We start from the raw sequence: 24,601 nt of genomic DNA, 5'->3' as shown, positions 1-24,601 counted from the left end.
ATGTAGAAGTTATCCTGCAACTATGATTGAGTTATTATCCAACCTGCTGTCTCAGTGTTGCCTAGCTCCACCCTGCTGTCTCAGTGTTGTCTAGCTCCAACCTGCTGTCTCAGTGTTGTCTAGCTCCACCCTGCTGTCTCAGTGATGCCTAGCTCCACCCTGCTGTCTCAGTGTTGTCTAGCTCCACCCTGCTGTCTCAGTGTTGTCTAGCTCCACCCTGCTGTCTCAGTGTTGTCTAGCTCCACCCTGCTGTCTCAGTGTTGCCTAGCTCCACCCTGCTGTCTCAGTGTTGTCTAGCTCCACCTTGCTGTCTCAGTGTTGCCTAGCTCCACCCTGCTGTCTCAGTGTTGTCTAGCTCCACCCTGCTGTCTCAGTGTTGACTAGCTCCACCCTGCTGTCTCAGTGTTGCTTAGCTCCAACCTGCTGTCTCAGTGTTGTCTAGCTCCAACCTGCTGTCTCAGTGTTGTCTAGCTCCAACCTGCTGTCTCAGTGTTGCCTAGCTCCACCCTGCTGTCTCAGTGTTGTCTAGCTCCACCCCGCTGTCTCAGTGTTGCCTAGCTCCACCCTGCTGTCTCAGTGTTGCCTAGCTCCACCCTGCTGTCTCAGTGTTGTCTAGCTCCACCCTGCTGTCTCAGTGTTGCCTAGCTCCACCCTGCTGTCTCAGTGTTGCCTAGCTCCACCCCGCTGTCTCAGTGTTGCCTAGCTCCACCCTGCTGTCTCAGTGTTGCCTAGCTCCACCCCGCTGTCTCAGTGTTGCCTAGCTCCACCCCGCTGTCTCAGTGTTGCCTAGCTCCACCCCGCTGTCTCAGTGTTGTCTAGCTCCACCTTGCTGTCTCAGTGTTGTCTAGCTCCACCTTGCTGTCTCAGTGTTGCCTAGCTCCACCCCGCTGTCTCAGTGTTGCCTAGCTCCACCTTGCTGTCTCAGTGTTGCCTAGCTCCACCCTGCTGTCTCAGTGTTGCCTAGCTCCACCTTGCTGTCTCAGTGTTGCCTAGTTCCACCCTGCTGTCTCAGTGTTGTCTAGCTCCACCCTGCTGTCTCAGTGATGCCTAGCTCCACCCTGCTGTCTCAGTGTTGCCTAGCTCCACCCTGCTGTCTCAGTGTTGCCTATGCCACTCCCTTGGACCTCTGTGTAGTCTTGCTTTGTATGATTTTGTTTTGGCTTTCTCATTTGCCTAGTTGACACACACTACCTTTTCATCAAGGTCTAAGTTTTGCCTAGCTCCACCCTGCTGTCTCAGTGTTGTCTAGCTCCACCCTGCTGTCTCAGTGTTGCCTAGCTCCACCCTGCTGTCTCAGTGTTGCCTAGCTCCTCCCTGCTGTCTCAGTGTTGCCTAGCTCCACCCTGCTGTCTCAGTGTTGTCTAGCTCCACCCTGCTGTCTCAGTGTTGCCTAGCTCCTCCCTGCTGTCTCAGTGTTGTCTAGCTCCACCCTGCTGTCTCAGTGTTGTCTAGCTCCACCCTGCTGTCTCAGTGTTGTCTAGCTCCACCCTGCTGTCTCAGTGTTGTCTAGCTCCACCCTGCTGTCTCAGTGTTGCCTAGCTCCGCCCTGCTGTCTCAGTGTTGTCTAGCTCCACCCTGCTGTCTCAGTGTTGTCTAGCTCCACCCTGCTGTCTCAGTGTTGACTAGCTCCACCCTGCTGTCTCAGTGTTGACTAGCTCCACCCTGCTGTCTCAGTGTTGACTAGCTCCACCCCGCTGTCTCAGTGTTGCCTAGCTCCACCCTGCTGTCTCAGTGTTGCCTAGCTTCACCCTGCTGTCTCAGTGTTGCCTAGCTCCACCCTGCTGTCTCAGTGTTGCCTAGCTCCACCTTGCTGTCTCAGTGCTGCCTAGCTCCACCCTGCTGTCTCAGTGTTGCCTAGCTCCACCTTGCTGTCTCAGTGTTGCCTAGCTCCACCCTGCTGTCTCAGTGTTGCCTAGCTCCACCTTGCTGTCTCAGTGTTGCCTAGCTCCACCCTGCTGTCTCAGTGTTGCCTAGCTCCACCCTGCTGTCTCAGTGTTGCCTAGCCCCACTGTGGGTCTCCATATTATTAGTATTATTCATATTTCTAATATAGTTGATATTTCATCCTCAGGGACTCATGAAGAGAGACCAGATGAGCATGGTTTTATTGCTAGATGTTTCACCAGGAGATACATGTAAGTTTCCAAGCTGATCGATTTTCAACACCATGTGTGAGAAATGTTTTTCAGCTTCAATAGTTGATGTTATAGAATACAATGCAGCTAGGAGAAATGTTTTGAGTACTCAATTTACTCTCCTTTACAAGTAGCAATATAAATGCTTATGACAATTGTATGTTAACTGTATGGATACTGTATTTATCAGCATTATGACACAACACAACTGTTTTGTACATATAACTTATGATACTGTGTTGTGTAAATGTAAAAGGGTGTTGTGCTTTCCCAGGCTCCCGATAGGTATTGTCTCTAAGACCATACGATCCTCTCTGTCTGGTGATGGAATTCTGACTGTAGAGGCTTCACTTCCTGACCCCAGCATCCCTGATGACATCATCATTCCCATTCAGGTAACACGGGGTGAAACCCATAGCACCTCAACTGTATGTGATACTCATTGTTTAGATCACTTCCTGGCCTTGGACACTTAAAAGAAAGTATAGCATAGGAAGTAGGAAGCATCGGTATTTCCTAGTTTTCCTGGTAATCTGTCCATGTCCATGTCCTGTCCTGTTTATTATTTTCTGTCATGTACATTAGAAGGACAAAGTTAGAACACAAATTACCTTTAATCATAATGTGTGTGCTTCCTGTATTTTCTTTACTGCTGCTTGTCTAACTACGAAGGTGGAGAAGGAGACCATAAGAGAAGAGGGAGAGGAGGGTGGAGCTAAGCCAGAGGAGACTACCGTAGCTGACACAGACTCCCAGCCTTCTCCATCTGCCCCTGCTGTGGCCCCTGTATCCCTGGAGGCCCCTGACTTCACCCCCACAGAGCCTGGCACAATGCCCCCCACAGAGGCACCCGAGGATGGGGACAAGTTAGCACGGGAGGTCCCTGGAGAAGAGGCTCAGCCAGACAGCGCCACGGCTGGGCCAAAGAGCCATGAGGAAGGGAGAGGAGGAGCAGAAGAGGGGGAGACACACACTAAGCCAGCTGGAGAGATGGAGACCCACCCCCCAGAGCATGCAGATGAAGAGGGAAGAGAGGGAGAAGGGCTTCCAGATCCCACAGAGCCCTTTGAGCACCTTGATGACCCTGACTCCCCAAACACAGTCACGTCCGACCGCGGGGAGCACAAAACAGACCCAGCCCAAGACCATGACGAAGAGCTCCAGCACCCGGAGGGCTCAGGGGAGGCAGCCGAGGCCCTGCCCCAGCCTGAGGGGGACGAACCAGGCATGAGTCCATCAGAGGAGGGGGCCCACTCTCAGGAGCTGGAAGTTCCAGAGCACCCTGATATGGAGCAACAGGCATACACCAAGTAGAGAGTGAGAGAGAGAGGGGGGGAGAGACAGAGAGAGAGCGAGAGAGAGAGAGAGAGAGAGAGAGAGAGAGAGAGAGAGAGAGAGAGAGAGAGAGAGAGAGAGAGAGAGAGAGAGAGAGACATGGCTGTATATTCATAAGGAACTTGCTAAGATTCAAGACATCCATCCCAAGCGCCTACATTCTGCAGACTTCCTCTTCATGAATAGCCTGGTCCCAGATCTGTTTGTTCTACCAATTGTAGACAATGACCATAAGAATTGGCAAGACAGCACAAACAGATCTGGGACCAGGCTACTTCTTCCACCAGCTAGCAGCAACAGCTTGCATAATAACCCTGATTCTATCAATGTGCGTGTGAGTGAAGAACCACACACTGTCACTGTGACCATGCACTGTTTGGAGCTCCAATAAACCAATAGCAAATGAAAAACCTAATGCTTTGTCCTGTTGGCGTTCATTTTGTTACAATTATTTACATTTACATTTTAGTCATTTAGCATACACTCATTTCCAGAGCGACTTTACAATCAATATTCCATCTGTTTTGGTATTCCTTTTGTGATCATATTGACACAGCCACCTCAAAATAACCTTTTCTAGTTGATAATCACATGCATACAGTTACTGTTGAGATGATGAAGATTCAATCATTATAATGCCTTTAAAGGATTAGACACACATCATACAGCATGTTTGCACAGCTGGGTTTTACAGTACATGTGTCAGTTCAGGATGGTTTTGATCATAGCTACAATACAACATCACAATGGAAGGGTTTTAGCTCCACTCAGTAAAATAGGAGGATAAAACATATTTGTTGACAGAATCAGAATGAATTCTAGCGATAACCAGAAGCCTATTCTCAGGACATCCCCAAAATTCTAATTCTAACACTATGCCTTCAAAACCCCTTAATCTGAAGACAACACTATTTTGTGTGACACAGCAAGCGACATAATCCTCCAATTGTTCACCCTGAAGTGAAATAACTAATCTAGTAATGCCCTCTTATTGCCCCTCACCCTTGGCAGTGCCAAACTCCCCTGTATTCATCCTTGGACTGCATCCCAAATGTAACCCTATAGACTGTATTTATAGTGCACAACATTTGACCAGAGCCCTATGGACCATGAGTGGTGCATTATAAAGGGAAAGGGTGCCACTTGAAACACACACCAATACAGTGCATTCAGAAATGATTTAGACCATTTGACCTCTTCCACGTTTTGTTATGTTACAGCCTTATTCTAAAATGGATTAAATAAATGTTGTTTCTCATCAGTCTACACACAATAGCCCATAATGACATCACAATACCCCATAATGACAAAGTGGAAACAGGTTTTTAGAAATGCATTCACTTTAGCCAAATACATTTAAACTCAGTTTTTCACAATTCCTGACATTTAATCCTAGTAAAAAAATCAGTTTTAGGTCAGTTAGGATCACCACTTTATTTTAAGAATGTGAAATGTCAGAATAATAGTAGAGAGATGTCACGCCCTGACCATAGCTTGCTTTGTATGTTTCTATGTTTTGTTTGGTCAGGGTGTGATGTGGGTGGGCATTCTATGTTGTATGTCTAGGTTGTCTGTTTCTATGCGTTTTTCCTAGTATGGTTCTCAATCAGAGGCAGGTGTCAGTCGTTGTCTCTGATTGGGAGCCATATTAAGGTAGCCTGTTTTTCATTTGTGTTTTGTGGGTGGTTGTTTCCTGTATCCTGTGTTAGTGGTTTCACCATACGGGACTGTTTCGGGTTGTTTGTTTTTGTACTTTTGTTATTTTGTTCAATGTTCTGTTTGATTAAATATATCATTATGGACACTTACCACGCTGCGTATTGGTCCGATCCTTGCTACTCCTCGTCAGACGAAGAGGACGAAACCCGTTACAAGAGAATGATTTATTTCAGCTTTTACTTCTTTCATCACATTCCCAGTGGGTCAGAAGTTTACATACACTCAATTAGTATTTGGTAGCATTGCCTTTAAATTGTTTAACTTGGGTCAAATGTTTCGGGTAGCCTTCCACAAGCTTCCGACAATAGGTTGGATGAATTTTGGCCCATTCCTCCTGACAGAGCTGGTGTAACTGAGTCAGGTTTGTAGCCTCCTGGCTAGCACATGCTTTTTCACTTCTGTCCACAAATGTTCAATAGGATTGAGGTCAGGGCTTTGTGAAGGCAAATCCAATACCTTGACTTTGTTGTCCTTAAAGCATTTTGCCACAACTTTGGAAATATATATATATATTTTTTATTTCACCTTTATTTAACCAGGTAGGCAAGTTGAGAACAAGTTCTCATTTACAATTGCGATCTGGCCAAGATAAAGTAAAGCAGTTCGACACATACAACAACACAGAGTTACACATGGAGTAAAACAAACATACAGTCAATAATACAGTAGAAAAATAAGTCTATATACAATGTGAGCAAATGAGGTGAGATAAGGAAGGTAAAGGCAAATGGTGGCGAAGTAAATACAATATAGCAAGGAAAGCACTGGAATGGTAGATTTGCAGTCGAAGAATGTGCAAAGTAGAAATAGAAATAATGGGGTGCAAAGGAGCAAATTAAATAAATCAATAAATACAGTAGGGGAAGAGGTAGTTGTTTGGGCTAAATTATAGATGGGCTATGTACAGGTGCAGTAATATGTGAGCTGCTCTGACAGTTGGTGCTTAAAGCTAGTGAGGGAGATAAGTGTTTCCAGTTTCAGAGATTTTTGTAGTTCGTTCCAGTCATTGACAGCAGAGAACTGGAAGGAGAGGCGGCCAAAGGAAGAATTGGCTTTGGGGGTGACCAGAGAGATATACCTGCTGGAGCGCGTGCTACAGGTGGGTGCTGCTATGGTGACCAGCGAGCTGAGATAAGGGGGGACTTTACCTAGCAGGGTCTTGTAGATGACCTGGAGCCAGTGGGTTTGGCGACGAGTATGAAGCGAGGGCCAGCCAACGAGAGCGTACAGATCGCAGTGGTGGGTAGTATATGGGGCTTTGGTGACAAAACAGATGGCACTGTGATAGACTGCATCCAATTTATTGAGTAGGGTGTCGGAGGCTATTTTGTAAATGACATCGCCGAAGTCGAGGATCGGTAGGATGGTCAGTTTTACGAGGGTATGTTTGGCAGCATGAGTGAAGGATGCTTTGTTGCGAAATAGGAAGCCAATTCTAGATTTAACTTTGGATTGGAGATGTTTGATGTGAGTCTGGAAGGAGAGTTTACAGTCTAACCAGACACCTAGGTATTTGTAGTTGTCCAACTAATCTAAGTCAGAACCGTCCAGAGTTGTGATGCTGGACGGGCGGGCAGGTGCAGGCAGCGATCGGTTGAAGAGCATGCATTTAGTTTTACTTGTATTTAAGAGCAGTTGGAGGCCACGGAAGGAGAGTTGTATGGCATTGGAGCTTACTTGTATTTAAGAGCAGTTGGAGGCCACGGAAGGAGAGTTGTATGGCATTGGAGCTTACTTGTATTTAAGAGCAGTTGGAGGCCACGGAAGGAGAGTTGTATGGCATTGAAGCTCGTCTGGAGGGTTGTTAACACAGTGTCCAAAGAAGGGCCAGAAGTATACAGAATGGTGTCGTCTGCGTAGAGGTGGATCAGAGACTCACCAGCAGCAAGAGCGACATCATTGATGTATACAGAGAAGAGAGTCGGCCCAAGAATTGAACCCTGTGGCACCCCCATAGAGACTGCCAGAGGCCCGGACAACAGGCCCTCCGATTTGATACACTGAACTCTATCAGAGAAGTAGTTGCTGAACCAGGTGAGGCAATCATTTGAGAAACCAAGGCTATCGAGTCTGCCGATGAGGATGTGGTGATTGACAGAGTCGAAAGCCTTGGCCAGGTCAATGAATACGGCTGCACAGTATTGTTTTTTATCGATGGCGGTTAAGATATCGTTAAGGACCTTGAGCGTGGCTGAGGTGTACCCATGACCAGCTCTGAAACCAGATTGCATAGCGGAGAAGGTACGGTGGGATTCGAAATGGTCGGTAATCTGTTTGTTGACTTGGCTTTCGAAGACCTTAGAAAGGCAGGGTAGGATAGATATAGGTCTGTAGCAGTTTGGGTCAAGAGTGTCCCCCCCTTTGAAGAGGGGGATGACCGCAGCTGCTTTCCAATCTTGTAGTATGCTTGGGGTCATTGTCCATTTGGAAGACCCATTTGCGACCAAGCTTTAACTTCCTGACTGATGTCTTGAGATGTTGCTTCAATATATCCACATAATTTTCTCTCCTCATGATGCCATCTATTTTGTGAAGTGCACCAGTCCCTCCTGCAGCAAAGCACCCCCACAACATGATGCTGCCACCCCCGTGCTTCACAGTTGGGATGGTATTCTTCGGTTTGCAAGCCTCCCCCTTTTTCCTCCAAACATAGCGATGGTCATTATGGCCAAACAGTTCTATTATTGTTTCATCAGACCAGAGGACATTTCTCCAAAAAGTACAATCTTTGTCACCATGTGCAGTTGCAAACCGTAGTGTGTCTTTTTGACGGAGTATTTGGAGCAGTGGCTTCTTCCTTGCTGAGTGGCCTTTCAGCTTATGCCGATATAGGACTCGTTTTACTGTGGATATAGATACTTTTGTACCTGTTTCCTCCAGCATCTTCACAAGGTCCTTTGCTGTTGTTCTAGGATTGATTTGCACTTTTTGCACCAAAGTACGTTCATCTCTAGGAGACAGAACACGTCTCCTTCGTGAGCGGTATGGCGGCTGCGTGGCCCCATGGTGTTTATACTTGCGTACTATTGTTTGTACAGATGAATGTGGTACCTTCAGGCGTTTGGAAATGGCTCCCAAGGATGAACCAGACTTGTGGAGGTCTACAATTATTTGAGGTCTGAGGTCTTGGCTGATTTCTTTTGATTTTCCCATGATGTCAAGCAAAGAGGTACTGAGTTTGAAGGTAGGCCTTGAAATACATCCACAGGTACAACTCCAATTGACTCAAATTATGTCAATTAGCCTATCAGAAGCTTCTAAAGCCACGACATCATTTTCCGGAATTTTCCAAGCTTTTTAAAAGCACAGTCAACTTAGTGTATGTAAACTTCTGACGCACTGGAATTGTGATACAGTGAATTATAAGTGAAATAATCAGTCTGTAAATAATTGTTGGAAAAACTACTTGTGTCATGCACAAAGTAGATGTCCTAACCGACTTGCCAAAACTATAGTTTGTTAACAAGAAATTTGTGGAGTGGGTGAAAAACGTGTTTTAATGACTCCAACCTAAGTGTATGTAAACTTCCGACTTCAACTGTAAGTATTCAGACCCTTTGATAAGAGACTCGAAATTGAGCTCAGGTGCATCCTGTTTCTATTGATCATTCTTGAGATGTTTCTACAACTTGATTGAAGTCCACCTGTGGTAAATTCAATTGATTGGAAATGATTTGGAAATGAACACATCTGTCTATATAAGGTCCCACAGTTGACAGTGCATGTCAGAGCAAAAACCAAGCCATGAGGTCAAAGGAATTGTTTGTAGAGCTCCCGAGACAAGATTGTGGCGAGGCAAAGATCTGGGGAAGGGTAACAAAATATTTCTGCAGCATTGAAGGTCCCCAAGAACACATCATTCTTAAATGGAGGAAGTTTGGAACCACCAAGACTCTTCCTAGAGCTGGCAGCCCAGCCAAACTGAGAAATCGGGGGAGAAGGGCCTTGGTCAGGGAAGAACCCAATAGTCACTCTGACAGAGCTCCAGAGGTCCTCTGTGGAGATGGAGCCTTCCAGAAGGACAACCATCTCTGCAGCACTCCCCCAATCAGGCTTTTATGGTAGAGTGGCCAAATGGAAGCCACTTCTCAGTAAAATGCACATGGCAGCCCGCTTGGAGTTTGCCAAAAGGCACCTAAAGGACTCTCAGAGCATGAGAAGCAAGATTCTATGGTCTCATGAAACCAAGATTGAACTTTTTGGCCTGAACGCCAAGCCTCCTGTGTGGAGGAAACCTGGCACCATCCCTACAGTGAAGCATGGTGGTGGCAGCATCACGTCTAGAGGAAACCTGGCACCATCCCTACAGTGAAGCATGGTGGTGGCAGGCATGGTGGTGGCAGGCATGGTGGTGGCAGCATCACGTCTAGAGGAAACCTGGCACCATCCCTACAGTGAAGCATGGTGGTGGCAGGCATGGTGGTGGCAGCATCATGTGGGGATGTTTTTCACCGGCACGGACTGGGAGACTAGTCAATATCGAGGGAAAGATGAACAGAGCAAAGTACAGAGAGATCCTTGATGAAACCTGCTCCAGAGCACTCAGGACCTCAGACTGATGTGAAGGTTCACCTTCGAACAGGACAACGACCCTAAGCACACGGCCAAGACAACGCAGGAGTGGCTTAGGGACAAGTCTGTGAATGACTTTGAGTGGCCCAGACAGAGCCTTTTACCCTCTGAAAAATCTTTGGAGAGACCTGAAAATAGCTGTGCAGCGACGCTCCCCATCCAACCTGACAGAGTTTGAGAGGATCTGCAGAGAACAATGGGTGAAACTCCCCAAATACAGGTGTGCCAAGCTTGTAGCGTCGTACCCAAGAAGACTCGAGGCTGTATTCGCTGCCAAATGTGCTTCAACATAGTACTAAGTAAAGGGTCTGAATACTTATGTAAATGTGACATTTCAGATTTTCATTTTTAATAAGATTGCAAAAAAAATCCAAACCTGTTTTTGCTTTGTCATTATGGGGTATTGTGTGTAGATTGAGAAGAAAAAAACCAATGTAATCAATTTTAGAATAAGGCTGTAAAGTAACAAAAATGTAGAAAAAGTCAAGGGGTCTGAATACTTTCCAAATGCACTGATATGTTACCCAATTACTATTGTTGGGCACTGTCGAATGGACATCTTGGATTCTGGCCCATACTGTACATGGCACAAATCCACAGAACAAAACACACAGATGTGAACACACACTGGGATTGATGGGAGGTTTTATTGCATAAACAAATACAAAGATATCAAGAAGAGGGAAGAGAGGGAGGAGGAGAGGAGGGAGGGCGGAGGGAGGAGAGGAGGGAGGGATGGGAGAGAGAGGCGGGGGGAGGAGGAGGGAGGTGATGAGAGAGGGATGGGAGAAGTCTGGCAAAAAGTTTAATACCTTTGCACCAAGAACCAACACAATGTCATCATCACATGTACAAATAAAAAAATGCAAAGAACATTATTTTGTAAGACCTCTAGTTAGGGCAATCACGGCACTTGAATAGACCTGTGTATGTATTTGGATCGGTATATATGGTAGGTAAGCTACAGTGCAATTTATTTACAGTCAGTCACCTACATTGGGGTATAATACAATATCAACACTCTATAACACACTATAACGATAATGAGACTACTCAGTCATATTGTACAACTTGCTTATGAATTTCAATGAGCTTCTTTAATTTACCCATTCAACATAATATGATTGACAATGGATCAATTACACAAAGAAGACATTGCATGATGCATAAACGTCAAATAACGTGTGAAATACTGAAGGGAGACATGACATTACGGAACGACCCAGATAGACGGGGCTCCCAGCCTTGAGCCAGCCTCTGTCTGTATCTAAACAGGTCAGTAGCAATGCTACTGTGAGACAGTGGGATTGATTTAGTTTCTGACTTGAAATTAAATTGGTGCGAGAACCAAGCAGCATGGCTACCAAGAGAAACACTGGCAAAAATGTTTTAGGGGGATGATGGAGCGATTACTTTACACTCAAAATGAAAATCAGGGTGTTTCTTTCTATTCCCTATATAGGGGTCAGAAGTAGTCTACAAAGGGAATAGGGTGATGTAGGGGGCTACAACATATGCTGAGGATCTCCAAGGCTTTGAACATGTTAACTCTTCCTCTACTCTGCTGGATGCTCAATTATGGAGTTGCATTAGTGCCAATAATCAAACAAACATGATTTTGGGGTCAAATGTGGCTCTGTACGTCATGGTTTCCCTGAATGGGGGGCCCGGGGTGAGCCTGTGTCTCCCTAGGGAAGAGAGCTCGGTCCTGGGCTTCGTCCTAAACCATGGCGGCCTCTTGGGGCCTGGCCTCTTGGCTCTGGCTGGCCTCCTCCATCTCTCCCTGGGGACCTTCGTTACTGAAGAGGTAGTAGGGAGGGCTCTGCCGCGCCTCGATGATCAACACCCCCTCTGGCGACAAGGAGGCGAAGACCGTCACAGGGTCAACGTCGGTTGGAATCCTGGGAAGGAGAGAGAAAGAGAGAACATATGTGAGAGACTCGTACATAGACTTTTAAGCTTGAGGGTCTTGAAAAGGTTGGTAACTACAAAAACAGAGAGAACAGGTGTGAGAGAAAGAGCAAGAAAAAGGAAGTGTACACCCCTGTGCTTGGACGTCTTAAAAACATGAACCTCACCTCAGCAGTACTGCAAATACCGTTTGGTGCCAAGATACAGATTTGATTGACATCTTGTCGACAGCCTCCAGTTATATACAGAGGATTTAACACTATCTCATAACAGCCTCCAGTTATAAACAGAGGATTTAACACTATCAGTTATAAACAGAGGGTGTAAAACTGTCCGTGAGGAGAAACCTTGGCTGCAGATGAAATTGTTGTTGAAAACTATTTTTTTCTCTCCCTCTTTGGCCTTAGCTCATTCCGAATGCGTAATCTCACACCCCAGAGATACATGTAAATGTATTTTCCAGGTTTTCATTAAAATGTTCTGGCTGCCATCATCTTTGTGGCGCCATGAGGGAGAAAATAATAAAGAAGAAGAAGAAGAAATTAGACGGACTCGCTCCAGGCGCAGGACTGAGAAATAAAGATTCCAATTACACATAAAATGGCTGTCTGATGCAAAGTTTATTATCACCTGCAATTTCCATCTACATACTTTTCTAACCAGCTCATCCCAACAGCCAGGTGGACGGGTAGCAGACAATTTCAAGTTAGACAAAATAGCTTTTTCTTTCTCCATTTTCCCCCATGTTTTTTGTACTGAAAATATGATACATATTGTATATGACTAGATTAGCGTAAATGGCTTCCTCATAAATGTGTAGTGAGAGAGGGAAAGAGAGAGAGAGAAAGAAAGAAAGAAAGAAAGAAAGAGGGAAAATGAGAGAGAGAGAGAAATAGAGCAAGAGAGATTCAGTGAGATATTGTTACCTTCTGTCAAAATGTTTAAGAGAATTCTAAAGGAAAGAGAGGGAGAGAGAACAAGAGAACGAGGAAGAGACGGAGAGTTTAGAGCGAGAGGGAGAGACAGAGAGTTTAGAGAGAGGGAGAGATACATTTATTTAGTTAGAGTGAGAGAAAGAGAGAGAGTGAGAAAGAGACAGAGAAATGAGTTCTGTGTTGACAGGAATAGAAGTGAGATACAGTATTACCTTCCGTCAAAATGTTTAGGAGAATGCTGAAGGATGGAGAGAGGAGGACTTGTGTGATTGGACCAATATGAGATAAACGGACAGAGATTGCTTTTGAAATGGTATCCTATTCCCTATGTAGTGCACTACCTTTAACCAGTGCCCATGCACCGGTCAGAATTAGTGCACTATATAGGGAATCGGTTGCATTTTCGGACGCAACCCTGCTATGATTGAACCAATATGAGATAAACAGACAGAGATTCAAAGATGACCTTGGAGAAGATAGGAAATACAGTATCCTTGGAAGATAGCCCAGACAGAAGTATACTGTATGGCTCTGGGTTTGAGCTAGAACTAGCCTTGTATCCCACAAACGTCAGCGTGGTATTTATTAACCTATACTGAGCTTTGTCTTGTCTTTTCTCACTTATGACACTGTAGTAGCATGTCCATCCTATAACAGTTCTAAACACACATTCTCGTCATAGTCATATGTGTGACCTTGCTTACAGATGCTAACGTTGTCAGTCAGATAAATTGCACGAGATAGAGAGAGAGAGAGAGAGAGAGAGAGAGAGAGAGAGAGAGAGAGAGAGAGAGAGAGAGAGAGAGAGAGAGAGAGAGAGAGAGAGAGAGAGAGACAGAGAGAGAGAGAGAGAGAGAGAGAGACAGAGAGACAGAGAGACAGAGAGACAGAGAGAGAGAGAGAGAGAGAGAGAGAGAGAGAGAGAAAACACCAGAAGGACCGAGAGAGAGGAAGGGGAGAGAAAGAGCGAGAACGAACGAGAGACAGCGACCCCAAACGGACTGGTATCTGGTCTTTGTCAAGGAGCATGGCCAAATAAAGCCCTCCGTCCATCCGTCACAGGAGTTTCCATATGAGCTGCCAAGTGTTCCTAGGTCCTTAAATAAACAACCCAGCCTCATAGGCCTAGACCTAGAGTCTACAGTCCATTTCATTAGCATAACCCCTCTACAGTCTACCATCTTCACACACAACTGACAATTGCCTGTCCATAAGACAGGAGGTCAAGGAGGGACCAATGGATGGAAGGGAAAGAGTGAGGGGAAAGAGATCCCTCAGACACACTCGTGTGGAAAGTTGGAAGTGACTGAAGACTTCAGGATAAATCATCCCTGGCTTCAAGGCTTCAATTCACGGTCCCCTATTTTCTCAATGCAGCATGGCATAGTCAGTGTCTCTCTGACGAAGTCAAATCACTCATCTGGCTTATTACGAGCCACACCGGGCTGGAGAGCCTTATCTGTCCGGATGTTTTTTTTATTTAACTCTGGCTACACTTCTTTTTATCTAGCCTATTGATTCTGTATGGTTGCCAAAAACTGTCCAATATTTAAAAAAAGTCAGGGGTAGTGAAACAGGGCTTGGGGGAAGAGAGAGAGAGGAGAGATAGAAGAGAGAGAAAGAGAGCGAGAGAAAAATACAGAGAGTGTGTGTGAGTCTGTGTGAATGTGTGTCTGTGTGAGTGAGTGTGTGTCTGTGTGAGTGAGTGTGTGTCTGTGTGAGTGAGTGAGTGAGTGAGTGAGTGAGTGAGTGAGTGAGTGAGTGAGTGAGTGAGTGAGTGAGTGAGTGAGTGAGTGAGTGAGTGAGTGAGTGAGTGAGTGAGTGAGTGAGTGAGTGAGTGAGTGAGTGTGTGAGTGTGTGAGTGTGTGAGTGTGTGAGTGTGTGAGTGTGTGTCCGTGCAGCTGATGGACTGAGTCAATCTGAAGCAGTCCAGTATTATTATGTCTATCACAGGAATAGAGACAGGAGGCAAAGTGACAATGACAATCCACCCACAGCCCTGAATAACAAACACACTGAGACCTTCACAGCAAAACACACAGGAGTGACATTCCAGAGAGAGACTTCCAGGGACATTGAGTTACAATGTGTTTGCTTCTAGAATAACTAAAATAGTTAACCTTGGTGATGCACTATATTTTCACTCCAGAACATTTAGAGGAAAATGATCTGTAGTTAATCATTTTAATCATTTTTATTGAATCCTATCTATACAGACACCATCCTATAAGACCAAAATCAATTGATAGATCAATAATGGCCAAAGAAGCTGAGCAGTATCATGAATACAGTCACAGTTAAAAGGCTGTTGACTGTGACTCGGCTCAATGTGCATCAGAGTTGAATAACCTGCCAGAAATAGCCCAGCTCTAGTCTTTTAGACTAAAAACAACACACGGTTTCTCATGCATGTATACATTAGATTAGGCAGTACAGGAATGTCTCCTCTCTCTCTACTGAGTGTAGCCTACTGTACTCTACAGCCAGAGGATTCCTGTATTGAGGACAGTTATTTTTATACACACTATTCTATCTCTCAGTCCGTCTCTTGCTTCTGGTTTAGCTTAGCTAGAGCACAACGTGTGTGTGTGTTTGTGTGTTTCTGTGTGTGTGTGTGTGTGTGTGTGTGTGCGTGCGTGCGTGCAGGTGTGAGTGTTTGTGTGATCTAAGGGATTCCAATTACAGGGCTTGGTGATATGATGACAGAGAGAGAGAGTAGTGCTGGAGCCGGTGGAGACCAGCTGCCTACTAATTAGCCAAGGGGAAATGAACAACATTGAAGTGACGCCTGTAAGACACTAACTGTGTCCCAAATGGCCCCTTATTCCCTATATAGTACACTACTTTTGACTGGGGCCTATAGGGTGTTGTGTACTGTGTACTGTAGGGAAGACAGTGCCGTTTGGAAGGCAGCCAGTGCCCCTGAACTCATGATTAGCACCACTGTCTGATGTTCCATAGTCCCAATTAACAGGGGCATGGCTCTATGGAACATTCTACACACTAGATGCCTTTCTTGGGTAACTGGGACAATCAGCTGATTTTTAGATATAAGATCATATGACAATAGATGTTTGAAATGTCTGCTAGATTAGCTGTGGGAAGACTGTAGGAAGTAGGGTAATCCTAAAGGAACAACTGTTCATCGGTTGTTGATGTTCAGGGCGTCTAGGAATGAGCGGCACCTTAAATATTGGCTGATATGAAAATAGCTGTTTGAAACATCTGATAACCCGTGGGTAGAGTGTAGGAAGTAGGGTAATCCTTAAGGAACAACTGTTTATCAGTTGTTGTTATTGTTTTGCACGCCTAGGAATGAGCCAACGTTTTTTATATTGGATTGTATAACAATAGATGTGTGAAATGTCTGTCTGATAACCTGTGGGTACTGAGGAGACTGATAACAACCTGTGGGTACTGAGGAGACTGATAACAACCTGTGGGTACTGAGGAGACTGATAACAACCTGTGGGTACTGAGGAGACCGATGACAACCTGTGGGTACTGAGGAGACCGATAACAACCTGTGGGTACTGAGGAGTCTGATAACAACCTGTGGGTACTGAGGAGTCTGATAACAACCTGTGGGTACTGAGGAGACTGATAACAACCTGTGGGTACTGAGGAGACTGATAACAACCTGTGGGTACTGAGGAGACTGATAACAACCTGTGGGTACTGAGGAGACTGATAACAACCTGTGGGTACTGAGGAGACTGATAACAACCTGTGGGTACTGAGGGGACTGATAACAACCTGTGGGTACTGAGGAGACTGATAACAACCTGTGGGTACTGAGGAGTCTGATAACAACCTGTGGGTACTGAGGAGACTGATAACAACCTGTGGGTACTGAGGAGACTGATAACAACCTGTGGGTACTGAGGAGACTGATAACAACCTGTGGGTACTGAGGAGACTGATAACAACCTGTGGGTACTGAGGAGACTGATAACAACCTGTGGGTACTGAGGAGACTGATAACAACCTGTGGGTACTGAGGAGTCTGATAACAACCTGTGGGTACTGAGGGGACTGATAACAACCTGTGGGTACTGAGGAGACTGATAACAACCTGTGGGTACTGAGGAGACTGATAACAACCTGTGGGTACTGAGGAGTCTGATAACAACCTGTGGGTACTGAGGAGACTGATAACAACCTGTGGGTACTGAGGAGTCTGATAACAACCTGTGGGTACTGAGGAGACTGATAACAACCTGTGGGTACTGAGGAGACTGATAACAACCTGTGGGTACTGAGGAGACTGATAACAACCTGTGGGTACTGAGGAGTCTGATAACAACCTGTGGGTACTGAGGAGACTGATAACAACCTGTGGGTACTGAGGAGACTGATAACAACCTGTGGGTACTGAGGAGTCTGATAAAAACCTGTGGGTACTGAGGAGACTGATAACAACCTGTGGGTACTGAGGAGACTGATAACAACCTGTGGGTACTGAGGAGACTGATAACAACCTGTGGGTACTGAGGAGACTGATAACAACCTGTGGGTACTGAGGAGTCTGATAACAACCTGTGGGTACTGAGGAGTCTGATAACAACCTGTGGGTACTGAGGAGTCTGATAACAACCTGTGGGTACTGAGGAGACTGATAACAACCTGTGGGTACTGAGGAGACTGATAACAACCTGTGGGTACTGAGGAGACTGATAACAACCTGTGGGTACTGAGGAGACTGATAACAACCTGTGGGTACTGAGGAGTCTGATAACAACCTGTGGGTACTGAGGAGTCTGATAACAACCTGTGGGTACTGAGGAGACTGATAACAACCTGTGGGTACTGAGGAGACTGATAACAACCTGTGGGTACTGAGGAGACTGATAACAACCTGTGGGTACTGAGGAGACTGATAACAACCTGTGGGTACTGGGGAGACTGATAACAACATGTGGGTACTGAGGAGACTGATAACAACCTGTGGGTACTGAGGAGACTGCTGATAGTCTGTGGGTACTGAGGAGTCTGATAACAAACTGTGGGTACTGAGGAGACTGATAACAACCTGTGGGTACTGAGGAGACTGCTGATAGTCTGTGGGTACTGAGGAGTCTGATAACAAACTGTGGGTACTGAGGAGACTGATAACAACCTGTGGGTACTGAGGAGACTGCTGATAGTCTGTGGGTACTGAGGAGACTGATAACAACCTGTGGGTACTGAGGAGACTGATAACAACCTGTGGGTACTGAGGAGTCTGATAACCTGTGGGTACTGGGGAGACTGATAACAACCTGTGGGTACTGAGGAGTCTGATAACAACCTGTGGGTACTGAGGAGACTGATATCAACCTGTGGGTACTGAGGAGACTGATAACAACTTGTGGGTACTGAGGAGACTGCTGATAGTCTGTGGGTACTGAGGAGACCGCTGATAGTCTGTGGGTACTGAGGAGACTGATAACAACCTGTGGGTACTGAGGAGACTGATAACAACCTGTGGGTACTGAGGAGACTGATGACAACCTGTGGGTACTGAGGAGACCGCTGATAGTCTGTGGGTACTGAGGAGACTGATAACAACCTGTGGGTACTGAGGAGACTGATAACAACCTGTGGGTACTGAGGAGTCTGATAACAACCTGTGGGTACTGAGGAGACTGATGACAACCTGTGGGTACTGAGGAGACTGCTGATAGTCTGTGGGTACTGAGGAGACTGCTGATAGTCTGTGGGTACTGAGGAGACTGCTGATAGTCTGTGGGTACTGAGGAGACTGATAACAACCTGTGGGTACTGAGGAGCCTGATAACAACCTGTGGGTACTGAGGAGACTGCTGACAACTTGTGGGTACTGAGGAGACTGCTGATAGTCTGTGGGTACTGAGGAGACTGATAACAACCTGTGGGTACTGAGGAGACTGATAACAACCTGTGGGTACTGAGGAGACTGCTGATAGTCTGTGGGTACTGAGGAGCCTGCTGATAGTCTGTGGGTACTGAGGAGACTGATGATAGTCTGTGGGTACTGGGGAGACTGATAACAACCTGTGGGTACTGAGGAGCCTGCTGACAACTTGTGGGTACTGAGGAGACTGATAACAACCTGTGGGTACTGAGGAAACTGATAACAACCTGTGCGTACTGAGGAGATTGATAACAACTTGTGGGTACTGAGGAGACTGCTAATAGTCTGTGGGTACTGAGGAGACCGCTGATAGTCTGTGGGTACTGAGGAGACTGCTGACAATTTGTGGGTACTGAGGAGACTGCTGACAATTTGTGGGTACTGAGGAGACTGATAACAACCTGTGGGTACTGAGGAGACTGATAACAACCTGTGGGTACTTTAGGAGACTGATAACAACCTGTGGGTACTGAGGAGACTGATAACAACCGGTGGGTACTGAGGGGACTGCTGACAACTTGTGGGTACTGAGGAGACTGCTGATAGTCTGTGGGTACTGAGGAGACCGCTGATAGTCTGTGGGTACTGAGGAGACTGATAACAACCTGTGGGTACTGAGGAGACTGATAACAACCTGTGGGTACTGAGGAGACTGCTGATAGTCTGTGGGTACTGAGGAGACTGCTGATAGTCTGTGGGTACTGAGGAGACTGCTGATAGTCTGTGGGTACTGGGGAGACTGATAACAACCTGTGGGTACTGGGGAGACCGCTGACAACTTGTGGGTACTGAGGAAACTGATAACAACCTGTGGGTACTGAGGAGACTGCTGATAGTCTGTGGGTACTGAGGAGATTGCTGATAGTCTGTGGGTACTGGGGAGACTGCTGATAGTCTGTGGGTACTGGGGAGACTGCTGATAGTCTGTGGGTACTGGGGAGACCGCTGACAACTTGTGGGTACTGGGGAGACCGCTGACAACTTGTGGGTACTGGGGAGACCGCTGAAAACCTGTGGGTACTGGGGAGACTGCTGACAACCTGTGGGTACTGGGGAGACTGCTGACAACCTGTGGGTACTGGGGAGACCGCTGAAAACCTGTGGGTACTGAGGAGACTGCTGATAGACTGTGGGTACTGAGGAGACTGCTGATAGACTGTGGGTACTGAGGAGACTGCTGATAGTATGTGGGTACTGAGGAGACTGCTGATAGTATGTGGGTACTGAGGAGACTGCAGATAGACTGTGGGTACTGAGGAGACTGCTGATAGACTGTGGGTACTGAGGAGACTGCTGATAGTATGTGGGTACTGAGGAGACTGCTGATAGTATGTGGGTACTGGGGAGACTGCTGATAGTCTGTGGGTACTGAGGAGACTGCTGATAGTCTGTGGGTACTGAGGAGACTGCTGATAGTATGTGGGTACTGGGGAGACTGCAATAAGTAAAGTGATCCTAAAGGCGCATTGGTTGTTGTTATTGTTGTTGTTGTTATTGTTGTTGATGTTATTGTTGTTGATGTTATTTTTGTTGATGTTATTTTTGTTGATGTTATTGTTGTTGATGTTATTGTTTTAGTTGTTGTTGTTATTGTTCCAGGCAGCTATGGATACTCACTGTATCTTCTTTGTGAAGTTCTTTGTCACGGTGCCTCCTTCCTCCTGCTTCTCTTCATGTTTCCCTGTGGGAAAAACAACATGAAATACAATGAACAGAGTGCAACGACCCCCAACAAGTGATACTTTGTCAAATTGTGTAATCTCTCTCGCTTGGTCATAGCTTCTGATAAGTGGGAGATGCAATCAACAACATGTCATGTGGCAAAAATCTCGGTGTCGTTATCTAAAACGCAGGATTGTGGAGTCCAGAAGTTAACATGGAGTTTAGACATAGTCCTTGGTGTAAGGGTGGGTCATATAATTAAATTAAATTCAACTCAAAGGGGCAGCAGGTAGCCTAGTGGTTAGAGCGTTGGGTCAGTAACCGAAAGGTTGCTGGATCAAATCCACGAGCTGACAAGGTAAAAATCTGTCGTTCTGCCCCTGAACAAGGCAGTTAACCCACTGTTCCCCGGTAGGCAGTCATTGTAAATAAGAGTTTGTTCTTAACTGACTTGTCTAGTTAAATAAATTAAAAAAGGACTTTATTATAATCACAGGAATGACACAGAACACACCTCCCCATTTCCCATCTTAACCCTACTTCTTCTCAGATGATGAAATCGCCAACCCTGACTGAGGGAGAAATGGAAAGAAAGATCTGGAAAGCCCCAGAATGAAGGACACCCTATCTTAATAACGTCCTGTTTATGACTCCTGTCTGTGCAGCTGCTCTGAATGATAAATGTCAGTGTAGCAGCCGCTGCCCAACACCCCTACCCTCTGCTCCGTCCCACCCAGCTATGTGCAACCTTATACCCCCGCTGTGTGACGTCTACACCTGAGGAAAGTGCTGGACTGGCCTAGAGCTCTGGAGAGACCAGAAACATAACCACAGCTCTGGTCTAGAGAGAACAGAAACATAACCACAGCTCTGGTCTGGAGAGAACAGAAACGTAACCACAGCTCTGGTCTGGAGAGAACAGAAACGTAACCACAGCTCTGGTCTGGAGAGAACAGAAACGTAACCACAGCTCTGGTCTGGAGAGAACAGAAACGTAACCACAGCTCTGGTCTGGAGAGAACAGAAACGTAACCACAGCTCTGGTCTGGAGAGAACAGAAACGTAACCACAGCTCTGGTCTGGAGAGAACAGAAACGTAACCACAGCTCTGGTCTGGAGAGAACAGAAACGTAACCACAGCTCTGGTCTGGAGAGAACAGAAACGTAACCACAGCTCTGGTCTGGAGAGAACAGAAACGTAACCACAGCTCTGCTCTGGAGAGAACAGAAACGTATCCACAGCTCTGGTCTGGAGAGAACAGAAACGTAACCACAGCTCTGCTCTGGAGAGAACAGAAACGTAACCACAGCTCTGGTCTGGAGAGAACAGAAACGTAACCACAGCTCTGCTCTGGAGAGAACACAACCAACCACAGCCTCACTTTCAGTCTCCCTGAACCTCTCACCCTCTCTGTCTCCCTGAACCTCTCACCCTCTCTGTCTCCCTGAACCTCTCACCTTCTCAGTCTCCCTGAACCTCTCACTCTCTCTGACTCCCTGAACCTCTCACTCTCTCTGACTCCCTGAACCTCTCACCCTCCCTCAGTCTCCTTGAGCCTCTCATCCTCCCTCAGTCCCGTGTGGTACGGATGTCACATTCCTAACTGCCTTGGTAACACACTCAGACTGCACTTGTCAGATCACATTAGTTTCTTAATTGCAAGTATGATATACATCCATTCCAAGTGTCTTTTTTTTGCTGCAGCCCCAAGGACACACTGCTTTGTGATAACTCAGAAACTACTACGAGGCAAAAACTCTGTTCAGCCAAAGTTAGGTTGACTTTTGACGGTTACTATCTACACATGACATGAGAGAAAGCACGGACTGGCCATGTCAACCCCGACTTTAACATGCTTATGACATGCTCTCACAGACACACATTTAGAACAGGTCAGGTCACAGAGGCAGGCAGGCAGGAAGAGCCCCCAGAGGCAGGCAGGCCTTAGCTCCATGGCGCTAGCTGACTGAATGACCCTAATGGCATACCAACACTGTGTTTATAAAAAGCTCCGTATGAGGCCTAGTCTCTTCTCTCTGGTAACTTACACTCCACCTGGCATTCTTCAGTTGTCCGTTAAATATTTAGTCTACAGTCTAAAGAAGCCATGGACAGCTTTAAATATATTTTATACTTATTTCAACCAACATTCAGGACCTGGTAAAAACATAACAAACTCAAAGATTGTATGGATGCCCTGGATAGAAGGTTTATATAACCCCTGTACTTATTTAGTTCTACAATCAGCAGTTCATTTTACTTCAGTAAATCAGTTCAGTGCTTGGTAACAAAACAAACTCAGAGATTATACTGTATGAATTGATTAAATACTCAAGGGGGGTGTAGGCACTAATCAGCTATCGCCAGGCAGAATAATACTTCCAGAAACAAGCTGTTCAGTGTATTTGGTTCCTAGGATCAGAGCATGGTAGCACAACAAGAGCATATGATTAAATAATTACTGAAGGGTCTAGTCAGCTATCACCGGGCAGAATAACAGTTCCAAAACATTCTCTAATACTAACAGCAGTGTGTTGCTTGTCTCCTTCTGGACAGAGACTGTTGTCATGGGCCTTCCTCACTTAAATCTATATCTGTCTCATGGGTGAGTGATTCTGGAGGCATCTGAACAGGTGCCTGGGCTTGATGAACAGGGCTGGCAATCTGCAAGTCATGGACCCTACTGCCCCATATACTGTACGTTGTAGGCTATTCAAACATCCTTATCATATGAGCTGGCTATGAGAATATATGATGTACATATTTTAAATATGAATATAACTATTTTTAAATAATCCTGTCTGTTGTGTACTTTAATTGTATGTATGAGACGATGCATATCATTTCATTTTCAAATGTGACACAATAGCCTATATAAGTACAGTTGTTAATGTTTCTTATTGATCCCCAAAGCAACTGCACTCTGACAATAGACACTTTTTTCTTAGATGTGTTCAAGTCAATTACTGTATATTTGAAGTAGGACTATGGCTATATTCAATCCGTATTGCGGAAGTTCAGCGTTACAGTGTGATTGAAATTTAAAGGCAATGTTCCCGCGTTATCGGAGACTACGTTCACTGTAAACACTGCAAACAGTATGACGCCTCAATCGGAAATTACCTTTAAATTTATATCGCGCAATCTGTAACGCCGCAGAGATACACATTGAATAGAGCCTAAACTAATATGTCCTCACCTGATACTTCTACAAACCCATCTTTGGTTTTGATGTTAAGTTCCTCTGGTTTGAAGCTGTGGACGTTCACACAAACTTTCCACGGCTCTCCCGGCGTCTGGGTCGGAGAGCTGCGGGGGGACTCGTTGTATCTCGTGCTGTACACAGGCGGCTGCCCAGTCGATGCACGCGTTGGTGGAAACCCTGTGCGCAGAGTGCCCGTGAATGGTGCGGAAAGCCGCGTGCTGAGCCGGCTAGGCCGAGCCCAACCGGGCCAGTCCATTGACAAGTCTTCAGGGAAAGGGGACATCCCAAAGTCATCGTCCATAAACCGAGAGGCCAGTGACGGACTCTCTCTGAAAGGGTCTCGGGGGACCCTCTGCCTACTACCCAGCGTTCCCAGAGTGTAGAAGTCTTCTGCCATGATCAACTGGCTGCTGCTCCAAATAAGAAAAGTAAGAAAAAAGTTTACTCTGTCCAAGTTTACTCTCCCGGAGCTGACAATTGCCAAAGTAATATAAATATATAGTAGACAATGAAAAAAAATAATTTGTAAACCAGATGATTTCCTAAAAACGAAATTGTATCTATGTTCTTCAGGTGTTGCGCTCAAGACAGTTACGCATTGAATCACCCCAAAATAACGGACATCGACTTGTGACGACCCCTTCCCTTAGTATCCTCGAAGTTGAATACGGTCTTTGAGTTTAACTGACCTTATATCGACTGGAAGACCGTTTTATATGGCTACCGTTTTGCCTGACGGTGAGTGTGCAAAACAATGTCCAGAAAGTGTGCGGTGCCTCTGGGCGCCACAACGCAACAGCTGACAGAAGAAGCCCCTCCCTGTCCGTCCAAGTTTAGCCATTAGCGCTGGATGGTGTCACTGGCCCAACAGTCTTGTCCGTTGAAACCATCCATACCCCAGTGACTCATTATCTTTTTAATAGAAAATAACGCATGGCTTCAGGCGCAGCCTGGGAGATAGGTGGAGACTCAGAGGCTGGGGGAGAGCAAGGGGCAAACACACTGATGTCACCATACGGATAAAACAATATAACTAATGAGTCAGGTTTGTCAGTATGTATGACATGTATTTACGGTGTGTCTGTACAGTTGGCCTTAGTCAAAAAATACTTTAGGGTTAGTGATTTTTCCAATAGAATCATATAGGATTGCCTAGTTAAATATAGGTTACATTAAAAAAAAGGATTGTCACCTCTATTAGAATCATATTGTAATCCTATCGTTTTGTTCCTGTCGAAAATAAAAATGTAT

The 24,601-nt window shown here is 45.9% G+C and overlaps 1 protein-coding gene across 1 annotated transcript; it reads right to left on the bottom strand.

The window, feature by feature from the left end:
- Positions 1 to 10,389: 10,389 nt before the first annotated feature.
- On the bottom strand, positions 10,390 to 24,227 carry LOC120063424 (heat shock protein beta-8-like). The gene is made up of 3 exons (XM_039013794.1): positions 23,345 to 24,227; positions 20,100 to 20,163; positions 10,390 to 11,662 (listed from the first exon to the last, which is right to left on the bottom strand). Exons 1-3 carry the CDS (start codon positions 23,745 to 23,747, stop codon positions 11,482 to 11,484), a joined length of 648 nt encoding a protein of 215 aa, XP_038869722.1. The 5' UTR covers positions 23,748 to 24,227; the 3' UTR covers positions 10,390 to 11,481.
- Between the last annotated feature and the right edge of the window lie 374 nt (positions 24,228 to 24,601).

This window comes from Salvelinus namaycush, chromosome 18 (genome assembly GCF_016432855.1).
Source record: "Salvelinus namaycush isolate Seneca chromosome 18, SaNama_1.0, whole genome shotgun sequence".
NCBI lineage: Eukaryota > Metazoa > Chordata > Actinopteri > Salmoniformes > Salmonidae > Salvelinus > Salvelinus namaycush.
This window is presented reverse-complemented; position numbering and strand designations above follow the sequence as displayed.

Bases quoted from the DNA above. Each gene is read 5' to 3' on its own strand.
- LOC120063424 (XM_039013794.1), bottom strand. From the start codon at position 23,747: ATGGCAGAAGACTTCTACACTCTGGGAACGCTGGGTAGTAGGCAGAGG. The intron at 20,164-23,344 runs GTGAGGACATAT...TTTTTCCCACAG, and splicing joins TGGGTTTGTAGAAGTATCAG to GGAAACATGAAGAGAAGCAG. The intron at 11,663-20,099 runs GTGAGTATCCAT...TCTCCTTCCCAG, and splicing joins AACTTCACAAAGAAGATACA to GATTCCAACCGACGTTGACC.